Raw genomic sequence first — 12552 nt, forward strand, 5'->3', positions numbered from 1 at the left:
AACATAACATAACATAACATAACATAACATAACATAACATAACATAAAATAAAATAAAATAAAATATAAAAAACAAAACACGAATAAAGAATAAATAACATACAAGAAAAAACAAAATGGATTCAGAGGAAATAATGAAAGACAATAAAAACATTGAGTGCCAAGTGCATGCTCTCTCTCTATACATATATATGTATATATATCTCTATGTATATATATATTTTGAGATGGAGTCTCCCTCTGTTGCCAGGCTGGAGTGCAGTCGCACGATCCCGGCTCACTGCAACCTCCACCTCCCGGGTTCAAGCGATTCTCCTGCTTCAGCCTTCCGAGTAGCTGGGACTATAGGCGTAGATCACCACAGCCAGCTAATTTTTGTATTTTTAGGAGGGATGTGGTTTCAATACGTTGGCCAGGATGGTCTCGATCTCTTGACCTCGTGATCTGCCCGCCTCGGCCTCTCAAAGTGCTTGGATTACAGGCATGAGCCACGATACCCGGCCTATATTTTTTATTTGAACAAATTTTCAATTGTGGTCCCAAATTTTTATGAACCTATTGAAAATAAGGGTAAGTTTATTAAAGAGCAGTACCTATAATGTTTTACAAATAAAATCAAGGCTTCTCTTGAAGATCTTGTAACAAACTAGCTTATCATTTGACTCATAGTTGTAATATAAAATACAAATACAACTAAAAGCTAGCCAGCTGGGTGTGGTGGGTCACACCTGTGGGCAGATAACTTATCAGGAGTTCGAGACCAGCCTGGCCATCATGGTGAAACCTCGGCTCCACTAAAAATACAAAAATTAGCCCAGCATGTGGTGCACACTGTAGTCCTAGCTATTTGAGAGGCTGAGGTAGGAGAATTGCCATCCTGGCTAACACAGTGAAACCCCGTCTCTACTAAAAAAAACAAAAAAACAAAAAAATTAGTCAGGTGTAGTGGCGGGCACCTGTAGTCCCAGAAAGAAAGGCGTGAACCTAGGAGGCAGAACTTGCAGTGAGCCGAGATTGTGCCACTGCACTCCAGCCTGGGCAATAGAGCGAGACTCTGTCTCACACACACACACAAAAAAGAAATTTATAAAAAAATCAGTCAATGCTACAGGAAGTAATATATTAAGACAGACACTCTCATTAGTGTCAGTAAGAATGTAAATGTGTAGGCCAGGCACGGTGGCTCACACTTGTAATCCCAAGCACTTTGGGAGGCCAAGGCAGGTGGATCACTAGAGGTCAGGAGTTTGAGACCAGCCTGGCTGACATGGTGAAACCCCATCTCTACTAAAAGTACAAACATTAGCCAGGTGTGCTGGCAAGCGCCTGTAAACCCAGCTACTCGGCAGGCTGAGGCAGGAGAATCACTTGAACCCAGGAGGTGGAGGTTGCAATGAGCCGAGATCGTGCCACTGCACTCCGGCCTGGGAGACAGGGTGAGACTCCATCTCAAAAAAAAAAAAAAAAAAAAAGAGTAAATTGGCATATCGTTCTTGGGAATGTGTTTTGCATGCAAAGCCTCAAAACAGCCAATTTTAGAAATTAATACTAATGAAATAATAGAAAATACATAAAGATGTTTTCTGCTCTTTGCAATAAACTAGGAAAAAACCTCTGAAGGTACAGACAATAAAGGATGATTAAGATTTATCCCAATGAAGCCATTTAACAGGCTATACATTTAGATCTAATTAATATGGGTAGATGTTTTAAGTTTCATGAGGACACTGCTCTTATCTAGCTTTTCACTTTTGTATCCCTAGGGCATAGAATAAGGCCTAGCACATAAATGTTTAATAAGTATTTGGTAAGTAAATGAAAAAGTAATGTTAAGTAAAAATGATACAAAATTTTATAAAATGTGATTTCTGTGAAGAAGCTGTATAGAAAAAGAATTGGAAAGACACACAACCAAATGGGAAAAGAGGTCATGGGCAATTTTAAAAAAACAGCTTTATTGAGGTATAATTTGACATACCATAAAATTCACCCATTGTATGTGTACAATTCAATTACTTCATTTATACAACTGTTCAATAATCACCATATTCCAGCTTGATGGTCAATATTTGCTTTGTCATTTGATCTTTTCTCTATGGTAAACAAAAATCTATTATTTGAAAGGTTCCTTCACTGAAAGCTGGGTGGAGATGAACTCTAAAATTGCCTACAAAATTACTTTCTATGTAATCATCTATGTTCAATTCTTCAGTCTGACACATGCATGTTACTAGCACAAGTTGCATTTAAAGGCAGCAGGAAGGTCTTTCACTATCATTAGAAGTTAATTTTAAGGATTGAGCAGGCACGATACAGTATAGATTGTTTCTTGTACTATATCGTAAGGTCAATATTCTTGCTCCTTCTACAAATAAAAAAAAAAAATTCCACAGAATAACAAGTACAGGTGGAGTTCCCATTGGAAATGCAGGTATTGAATGCAACCAAACGCAACTGTTCCTCTGCTCCTCAATCCTGCTAGCGTAGTACGCGAGCTGCCGACGTCCCCCAACCCACTAGGTAAGCCAGCCGCTCCTGTCCCTAGCCTGTGAGGGGGTCAGAGGTAAGACCTTCGGTGTATTCACTTAGCTCCCTACCGAAAACTCTTCGAGAAGAAGGCGACTGAGATCGGTTAGCACTTAAATCCCTTTCACAGCCCCGGCTCCCATCGCCCCTCCTATGGCCTCCTACCTGCAGAGAAGCAGAGCAGGTACACCCAGTGCCTTAGGCGGGCCAAGCCTAGCACTGTGGGAGCAAAAAACATGGCTTCATCGTCAGGGTGCGCTATGGCCAGGAGGGTCCGGCTTTCGGCTCCCAGCCGTCCTCCCTGCTCCCGACTCTTCACTCGTTCTGAGGAGTCCCAAACCCAGAGGAAGCCCCACGCCACGACCGCCGCCGCCACACACAGGAGCCACATTGCTTCCATTATGGGTAAGTAGCATTGAGCCTGCGCAGTAGGAAAGGCTACCTCTGACCCGGACTCGGCTGGAAAACGGCACCCGGGGATGTTGGGTTCCGCGGTTAAGTCCCTCTCGCCGACATGCTCCGGAAGCTTGAGGTTTTACCGTTAAGGGTTCTCCTGTGTTTTAACACAGAAGTCTCCATGCCGTCCAGTTTCCTACCCTAGTCCTACCACACTGTACAATCGCTTTAAAAGGACGCGTCTTATATATAAGCTACCACTTCTTGTCTTGCAGGAAGAGTGCCTTCCTCTTCTTCAAGTCATTTGCGAACTCATTTTAATTTTAAAACTCGGGCCTTTCTCGTAATTATAGGGTTAGACAGCCCGTTATCCGGATGACAGTTTTCCGAAACAGCCAGTTACACCAACTTTGTTTTTCCTTCTCACTTTTGGATGGCTTTTCTTTTTTTTTGAGAGGCTCTGTCGGCCAGGCTGTAGTGCAGTGGAGCGATCTCGGCTCACTGCAACCTCTGTCTCCCGGGTTCAAGCGACTGTTCTGCCTCAGCCTCCCGAGTAGCTGGCACTATAGGCGCGCGCCACCACGCCCGGCTAATTTTTGTATTTTTAGTAGAGACGATGTGTCCCCATATTAACTAGGCTGGTCTCGAACTCCTGACCTCGTGATCCGCTCGCCTAGGCCTCCCAAAGTGCTGGGATTATAGGCGTGAGCCACCGCGCCCGGCCCCTTCTTTCTTTTTTTTTGAGTCAGTGTCTGGCTCTGGTTGCCCAGGCTGTAGTGCAGTGGCGCGATCTAGGCTCGCTGCAACCTCAGCCTCCCGCGTTCAAGCAATTCTCCCACTTCGGCCTCCCCAGTAGCTGGGATTACAGGCACGCGCCACCACGCCCGGTTAATTTGTGTATTTTTTGTAGTGACGGAGTGTCTCCACGTTGGTCAGGCTGGTCTCGAACTCCTGACCTTAAGTGATGGGCCGGCCTCGGCCTCCCAAAGTGCTGGGATTTACAAGCGTGACCCACTGCGTCCTGTCGGGCCTGGCTTTTCTAAAGGAAAGTATGCGTGCGGTTAGGAGGAACCGTCATTTTCCCGGCAGGGTAAGGCTGAGAGTGCACTTAACAGTCGCGAGGGCCACAGGCTCCTCTTGCAAGTAACTTAAGGTTAAGGAGTAACATCGTGGACAAATCGGCCTTGCCCAGTATTTCAGTGAGGGCTTGCTGCGAATTCCAGCCAGAGCCCTAGAAAGTTGGACAGGTCGAAATGCACCCCCTCCGGCTCCCAGCCACGAGGGGGACCCGGCTTCCCTCTCCGCAGCTCCGGACAGAGGAGGCCGCCGCCGCCCCGCCGCCGAGGGGTTGCAGGGTCCCTTGCATGGCCTGGCGTTTTTCCTTTTCCCACGCCTGGGGAAGGCCTCGGGCACGCAGAACAGACTGGCTCGCGGGGGGCGCACAAGCCCAGGGCGCGATGGCAGCCGCGCTGGATCCGGCTGGGCACTGCCCGGCCCCGTCTCGGTCCGAGAAGACCGCCGCTGCCAGGCCTAGAGGAGACGTGAGGAGACCGGGCGCGGCGCGATCCAGGAAGCTCCGCCGAGGTAGGAGAGGCGCCCGGCCAGCGGAGGGAGTCGGTCTCCCAACTCTCCGGAAGGAGGAGGAGCCGGCGTCGGAGCCGCCTTAGCCGCGGCTCCCCGGGCTGGGGGGAGGGAGAGGGGTTGAGTCAAGATGGCGGCCAAGGTGGCGAAGCAGCAGCAGCGGCGGCGGCGGCGGCGGCTGGAGTGAGCGTCCGGCTCGCCGCGCCAAGCGAGGTCCCGGTGTAGGGCCGCGCGCCGGGACCGCGTCCCACTCCTCAGGCCGGGGCGCACGTCGGCTCCCACGCTCAGCCAGCTCCCGGTGAGTAGGCCCTGGCGCCTGCAACCCCGGCCTCCGGGCTCCTGCTAGTCCGGGGGCTTCCGAGGTCTCCCGGGGCAGCAGCCGCTGGGATGGTTTCTCCGCCGGGCGGGGAGTGTCGCAGGCCTGGGCAGGTCGGGACCCGTCCTGGCCGCCTGGCTTCTTCTCCTCGGTAGCCCAGGGGAGAGCCGGGCGCGGCGCGGAGCTCGGGCTCGGCTAGCGGAGGCTTATGGAGTTTGGAGGAAGAATGGGCTGTGGCCGGGCCGGGGCTGGTCCCGAGGTGTCCTGTGCGGAGGGGCGTGCAGAGCCTACGGGGCCCGCGAAGGAGACCGGGCAGCCGGGGCCCCGGGTGGGGCCGGCACAGGTGGCGGGCCTGGGCTCACTGAGGCGGAGTTGGTGGCCGACTTGGGAGTGTAGAAGGGGGCTAGGGAGGGTGACAGCCAGGGACAAGTGCGAGCAGAGTAAATTAGTTCACCTTTCTAACAGACCGCTTCAGGGTGTAATGGCGAAGGCTGGGTATTGGTGGAGATGGCAAAGATCCGAATCCTATACCTCCGCCGTTTATTGTTGGTGTTTTCTTGAGCGAAGTACGTGAGTGCACCCCTTTTTGGGGAGAGAGGAATTTGAGAAACTGTAGTTGTGAAATCAGCCTTTATGGAGAGGAGACTGAATTCTTCAAATTCACTGGATCAGGAATAGTCATGTATTAGAGGAATGGATGGGAATAAGTGATATGGACGAAAACTATTTGCTCAGGAAGTGTCAGTTTTCTTTATGTGATGTTGCATGCTGCGGTGCCTCTTCAACAGAGTTAACCTTGGAGAGTGGTGGTATAGGTAATTTTAATCTTTGGGATTAGTATGTAAACCTGCATCAGATTTGCTTCTCTAATTATATCTTAATTATATTGAAATTTACATTCCATGTGTGCACCCTGCTGAGGCAGTGATGGAAGGCTGAACATGGCAGTGTGCAAGGAGCAACAGGCCCGGGATTTAAAAATGCCTACAAAGATTCATTTATTCGTTCAGCATATCTTGATCAATAGCTGCTGATGCTGGGTCACATGTGATTGTCCTGTGGATAACTGAAGAGTTGATGGCATTGTTTAATTTTTAATAGCTTTTTGAAATGTTTTGATGTACCTTTTCATGAAGATATTTATTGGATGAACCAACTTGTACTTGCCCGGGCTCAGGAGCAGACCAATTTTAGAATGTTATTTAGACAAGGGTAACAATTACAGAAGAAGTAACCGCAAGTTACTGGAGAGAGAAATCTTGTATCTTTTTTTCTTCTTCTTTTAACATCCGGTGGAAATTTATTTATTTATTTTAGTATTTATAGTACCCAGTTGCTTGGCCTTGTTTTAAGCACACCTGTTAATGGAAGTCAAGATTAATTGTATATATGGATATAACTATGTATAAAATGCTCCCAGTAGGAACTGATTACTTACAATACTAAAATACTCTTTCCTTTTACAAAAGGCTTGCCATATGTTGAACTACTCCCCCGGAGAAAATATAATACAAAGTATCTTGATTCTTGCTGTAACTATGTGACATTTTGGAACTTGATCAACCTTTCTGTGCTTCAGTTTCCTCATCTTTCTTTTTTTTTTTTTGAGATGGAGTCTCGCTCTGTCGCCCAGGCTGGAGTGCAGTGGCCGGATCTCAGCTCACTGCAAGCTCCGCCTCCTGGGTTTACGCCATTCTCCTGCCTCAGCCTCCCGAGTAGCTGGGACTACAGGCGCCCACCACCTCGCCCGGCTAGTTTTTTTGTATTTTTTTAGTAGAGACGGGGTTTCACTGTGTTAGCCAGGATGGTCTCGATCTCCTGACCTCGTGATCCGCCCGTCTCGGCCTCCCAAAGTGCTGGGATTACAGGCTTGAGCCACCGCGCCCGGCCCAGTTTCCTCATCTTTCATATTAGGTAAACATCTACTCTCCTAGGATTGGCTATTGTGAGCCTAAAGGGAGTTAATAGTTATCAAATTGTTTTAAACAGATTGAAGGGGTTATATTTCTGTGAGGTGGTAACAGCTCCCTCTGGACTCCTGTAATGCTTTTTCTGCACATCTCTCGTGGCATTTACACTTTCAATCTTGTAGGTATTTATGTACCTATTTTATCTCTTGAGAGCAGGATAGGCCCTTCTCTAATTTTACCTTTTTTTTTTTTTTTTTGAGACAGAGTCTCGCTCTGTCTCCCAGGCTGAAGTGCAGTGGCACAATCTTGGCTCATTGCAACCTCCACCTCCGGGTTTAAGCGATTCTCCTGCCTCAGCCTCCCAAGTAGCTGGGACCACAGGCGCATGCCACCACAACTGGCTATTTTTTTTGTATTTTCAGTAGAGGCGGGGTTTCACTGTGCTAGCCAGGATGATCTCGATCTCCTGACCTCGTGATCCGCCTGCCTTGGCCTCCCAAAGTGCTGGGATTACAGGTGTGAGCCACCATGCCTGCCTTATTTGTAACTGAATTTAAAAAACAGTAAAATTTGTGTTTTGCCTATACTCTTAATCAAAAAAGAATGAAATGGTGGAAATTAACTTATAGGCAAAATTAGATTAGTCAATAACTTTTGTAAAGCTTTTTTTTTTTTTTTTTTTTTGAGACAGGGTCTCTTTTGCCCAGGCTGAAGTACAGTGGCTCGCTGCAGCCTTGACCTCTGGACTTAGGTGATCCTTCCACCTCAGCCTCCCCAAGTTGCTGGGACTACAGGCGCAGGCCACCATGGCTGGGTAATTTTTTTTTTTTTTTTTTTTGTAGAGACAGGGTTTAACCATGTTGCCTGGGTTGGTCTCCAGCTCCTGGGCTTGAGCGATCTGCCTGTCTCAGCCTCCCAAAGTGCTAAGATGATAGGGGTAAGCCACTGTGACCGGCCTTAAAAGCATTTAAAAAAAATTGTGTTATGAATTGGTGAGATTTTCTTTTCTTACCTTTGTTATCTGCTGTAGAAGGCAAAGGACTTTGGATAGACTGGGGGTTGATGTAGGTGAATGTCAGGCTGTTTGTTTTTTAAAGAGTATGTTTTGGTTATTTGGTTTTGATTGTATTCTGTGATCTATCTTAGTTGTAATTTCAAATTCTTATTGATGCCTGGGAATGATATAACTCTTGCATATTTAGTTCCATCTGTTCTTTTACTTCAGATACTGGATTTTACTAGACTATGATACAAAACAACTAGTAAAGGTTGATCAGAATTTATTATGTATAGTCTTATTTGTAGATTAGAGATTCATACATTTTTGTTTACTCACTTATTCAACCAGTATGAGGTGTTTTTTATGTTCTGGCACACTACTAGTAAATACTAGAGAGTTATAAAGTATAGTTGAGCAGGTCGGTTATATTCACAAATAACTCAGTCTATAGATTATCTTTTTTTCCCTTTGAGACAGAGTTTCACTCTTGTCACCCAGGCTGGAGTGCAGTGGCGCGATCTCAGCTCACTGCAACTTCCGCCTCCCAGGTTCAAGTGATTTCTCCTGCCTCAGCCTCCTGAGTAGCTGGTATTACAGGCATGCGCCACCATGCCTAGCTAATTTTTGTATTTTTAGTAGAGATGGGGTTTCACCGTGTTGGTCAGCCTGGTCTCGAGCTCCTGACCTCGTAATCTGCCCACCTTGGCCTCCCAAAGTGCTGGGATTACAGGTGTGAGCCACTGTGCCCGGCCACATAGATTATCTTATATTTGGTCCTTTCCAGGTTTGAGGATGTGAAAAATACATGTAATACATGTAAATGGTTAAGAAAACATTTTGTTTCTTTTTCTATTTGCCCTTTTTAAGAGCACTGAAAAACTATGAAAAGCTTCTGTAATGTAGTAATAACCGTATGTGGAGCATCTGTTTTTTATTTTCGGTTTTTTGTGGTGGCATTTTTCCTTGAACACTTACACTATTCTTCTACCATTTTTTCCTACCCCAGTAGCTTGTGTGGTCAAAATATTACTAGAATAGTCTTCAGATACAACCTATTTTTTTTCTTTGCATTTGAAAGTTAGAGACTGTATGAAACACTGCAGATGTTCCTATGGAGTTCATCAGACAGTTTGCTTCTTCCATATGTGCTGCTGTTACTTTTATTTAATGACAATCTCAAAAACAACAAAATTGGTTAAAATAAAATGTTAATGGCAGGACACAGTGGCTCACGCCTGTAATCCTAGTACTTTGGGAGGCTGAGGTGAGAGGACCACTTGAGGTCAGGAGTTTGAGACCAACCTACATAACAGAGTGAGATCCCATCTCTATAAAAAAATTTAAAAATTAGCATTAGCAGAGCGTGCTTGTGGTTCCAGCTACTTGGGAAGCTGAGCCTGGGAGGTTGAGATTACAGTGAGCCGTGATGGTGCCACTGCTCTCACTTCAGACTGGGTGATAGAGCAAGACTGTCTCTCAAAATAAATAAATAAATAAATAAATAAATAAATAAATAAATAAATAAATAAAGCTAATTTATAGAATGCAGAGTCAGATTATCTAGTCTTGTTTTACTTTTGATAAAATTGAAGGTCCCAGAAGTAAAGTGATTTATCTGCCTAAGTTGCTAAAGTTGGGCGATAGCGGAAATATAAGTCTTTTCGTATCCATTATAGTGTTCACTATGTTACACTGTATCATCCATGGGATGAATCGATTTGATGATTGACACTTAAAAATTGGCCGGTGGCGGTGGCTCACACCTGTAATCCCAGCATTTTGGGAGGCCGAGGCGTGCGGATCACGAGATCAGGAGATTGAGACCATCCTGGCCAACATGGTGAAACCCCGTTTCTACTAAAAAGAAAATACAAAAAATTAGCCGGGCATGGTGGCGAGTGCCTGTGGTCCCAGCTACTTGGGAGGCTGAGGCAGGAGAATGGTTTGAACCCGGGAGGCGGAGCTTGCAGTAAGCCGAGACGGTGCCATTGCTCTCCAGCCTGGGTGACAGAGCGAGACTCTGTCTCAAGAAAAAAAAAAAAAGTTGGAGTGAATAGGAAATGAGAGATTACTCTGGATATTTAGCTTAGGTATTGAATTTAAGATACTTATTAATATTAAATTTCTGCAATGAAAATATAGTTTGAAAAAACTGATACTGATCTATGTCAGTGTTATAGTGATCAGGAATTATTTAGTTTGCTTAATTTTTAATCTGCTTTGATGAATATCTTCTTAAACAAAAATGTCTTTGAGGTTATCTGGATCCAGTGACACTTCATGGAATTTAAGTATTATAGTGATGGAAATTTTATTATGCCAGTGGTTTCAATACCTCTGAGGCCCAAACAAATAGGTTAAATAATAATAATAATAATTATTATTTTTTTTTTTGAGGCAGAGTTTCACTCTTGTTGCCCAGGCTGGAGTGCAGTGGCATAGTCTCAGCTCACTGCAACCTCCACTTCCCAGGTTCAAGCGATTCTCGTGCTCAGCCTCTCAAGTAGCTGGGATTACAGGCATATGCCACCATGCCCAGCTAATTTTTGTATTTTTAGTAGAGATGGAGTTTCGCCATGTTGGCCAGGCTGGTCTCGAACTCCTGGCCTGAAGTGATCTGCCTGCCTTGGCCTCCCAAAGTGTTGGGATTACAGGTGTGAGCCATTGCACTCGGCTGACTGTATTCTTTATGAATTTTTTTTTTACATCAAAAGCTCATTTGTAATATTCATTTTCTTTATGTTTTCATGCTATAAAATTTATTTTATTTTAAGTTTTTAAAAATAGAGACGGGGTCTGACTTTTTTGCCCAGCCTGGTCTTGAATTCTGGGCTCAAGTAATCCTCCCACCATGGCCTCCCAAAGTGCTGGGATTACAGGCATAAGCCACTATACCCAGCCTATAAAATTTATTGTAAAGGAAAAGGCATATTCTTATTAAGCTGATAATCTTTACCTAAATACTGAAACATGGCATATTTCTTTATTCTACTTGGGCTATTTTGTGTTGCATTAAGAAGAATTTTTTGTTTGTGTTTTCTTGTTACTATGCTTGCTTCTGGAATACTCCTTTCCTCCCTTACTCTTCCAAACTCTACTAAGTCTAAATTTATCCTATTTTTCAAGGTTTTGATCCCATATTACATCATCCAGAAAGTGTCTCTCCTATTCCCTCTTCTCCAAAATGTATATTTTTTATTCTGGAAACTCTTGATCCTTTGCCTCTAGACCATAGCCCTTTGTAGGCATGTCTGTATCTGAGTTTTTAAAATTTTTTTTCCTCTTTTCCCACTCCTAAGATAACACCCTGTGCCCAGGAGTAGTAGATACTTGTTGAATACATAAAAAAGAGCTTAGCAGCTAGATTTAGTGTGGATACTGTAGAAGATGTCTGATATACATATGGCAGTTTGATGCTGAATAGTTTTTGGAAATTAAAAAACAGGTAGAAATTTCACCAATGTCAGTGACTAACATAGCTGTACTTAGTAAATTATCAAAATACTTCTTTCTTTTTTTCTTTTTTACAGAGAGGGTCTCTCTCTGTTGCCCAGGCTGGAGTGTAGTGGTACGATCATAGTTCAATGCAGCCTCCAAGTCCTCCTGAGTAGCTGGGACTACAGGTGTGTGCCACCACATCTGGTCAATTTTTTTATTTTGTAGAAACAGGGCCTCATTATGTTGCCCAGGTTGACCTCAGATTGGTGGGCTCAAGTGATCCTCCCACCTTGGCCTCCTGAAGTGCTGGGATTATAGGTGCGGGCCACTGAGCCCAGTTAAAAACATTTCTTTAAAAAAAAAAATTCTGTTTATTGGGATTTTGGGGAAGAAGAGAAAGTAAACATGGAATTGGTTCATCCTAGACAGCACTCATGGTTCTAGATAATATTAGAATGCAGTAATGTTTTAATTTATATGTGCAGGGAATTTTAGAGTAGTTTCAATCCTAGGAGAAAACTGTGAGTTAGAAATATGGAAGGCTGGCCGGGCACGGTGGCTCATTCCTGTAATCCCAGCACTTTGGGAGGCCGAGGCAGGCGGATTATGAGGTCAAGAGATGGAGACCATTCTGGCCAACATGGTGAAACCCCATCCCTACTAAAAATATATTAAAAAAAACACACGCAAAAAAATAGCCAGGCATGGTGTTGGGTGCCTGTAATCCCTGCTACTTGGGAGGCTGAGGGAGGAGAATCGCTTGAACCCTGGAGACAGAGGTTGCAGTGAGTGCCATTGAACCCCAGCCTGGCAACAGAGCAAGATTGCATCTCAAAAAAAAAAAAAAAAGAAATATGGAACGGTTGGTTGATAGGATTATAATAGAATTTGGGACTCCCTTTGAAAGAATAATATCGACTAGTTTTATATAAAAAATTAAATTCTTAAGTAAATTAGTCAGGAGTAAAGGAAAAGTCAAGATTCCCAACTTATTTGGATTTCTTTCCCCCATTACACTGTACTGGAACAAAATTTGGGCTGTTTGGCTATTTTTATTCTTTGTTATACACAAATAAACTGATATCAAAACCAAATATAAGGCCGGGTGCGGTGGCTCAAGCCTGTAATCCCAGCACTTTGGGAGGCTGAGACGGGCAGATCACGAGGTCAGGAGATCCAGACCATCCTGGCTAACACGGTGAAACCCCATCTCTACTAAAAAATACAAAAAACTAGCCGGGCGAGGTGGCGGGCGCCTGTAGTCCCAGCTACTCGGGAGGCTGAGGCAGGAGAATGGCGTAAACCCGGGAGGCGGAGCTTGCAGCGAGCTGAGATCCAGCCACTGCACTCCAGCCCAGGTGACAGAGCAAGACTCCGTCTCAAAA

The 12552-nt window shown here is 44.9% G+C and overlaps 2 protein-coding genes across 14 annotated transcripts in view; one reads left to right on the forward strand and one right to left on the reverse strand.

Annotated features, from left to right (window-relative positions):
* Positions 1 to 3428, reverse strand: part of PIGL (phosphatidylinositol glycan anchor biosynthesis class L) — a 119580-nt gene extending 116152 nt beyond the window's left edge. Inside the window, exon 1 of the mRNA XM_023192173.2 lies at positions 2692 to 3428. Within this exon, the coding sequence (XP_023047941.1) occupies positions 2692 to 2926 (235 nt within the window). The 5' untranslated portion in view covers positions 2927 to 3428. The remainder of the gene's footprint in view (positions 1 to 2691) is intronic.
* Positions 3429 to 4597: 1169 nt separating this feature from the next.
* Positions 4598 to 12552, forward strand: part of NCOR1 (nuclear receptor corepressor 1) — a 187565-nt gene continuing 179610 nt past the window's right edge. For all 13 annotated transcript variants that reach the window (XM_023192154.3, XM_023192159.3, XM_023192158.3 and 10 more), the window contains exon 1: positions 4598 to 4801. The gene's annotated coding sequence lies outside the window, so the exon portion shown is untranslated. The remainder of the gene's footprint in view (positions 4802 to 12552) is intronic.

The sequence above is a fragment of the Piliocolobus tephrosceles genome, chromosome 16 (genome assembly GCF_002776525.5).
Source record: "Piliocolobus tephrosceles isolate RC106 chromosome 16, ASM277652v3, whole genome shotgun sequence".
Classification (NCBI taxonomy): domain Eukaryota; kingdom Metazoa; phylum Chordata; class Mammalia; order Primates; family Cercopithecidae; genus Piliocolobus; species Piliocolobus tephrosceles.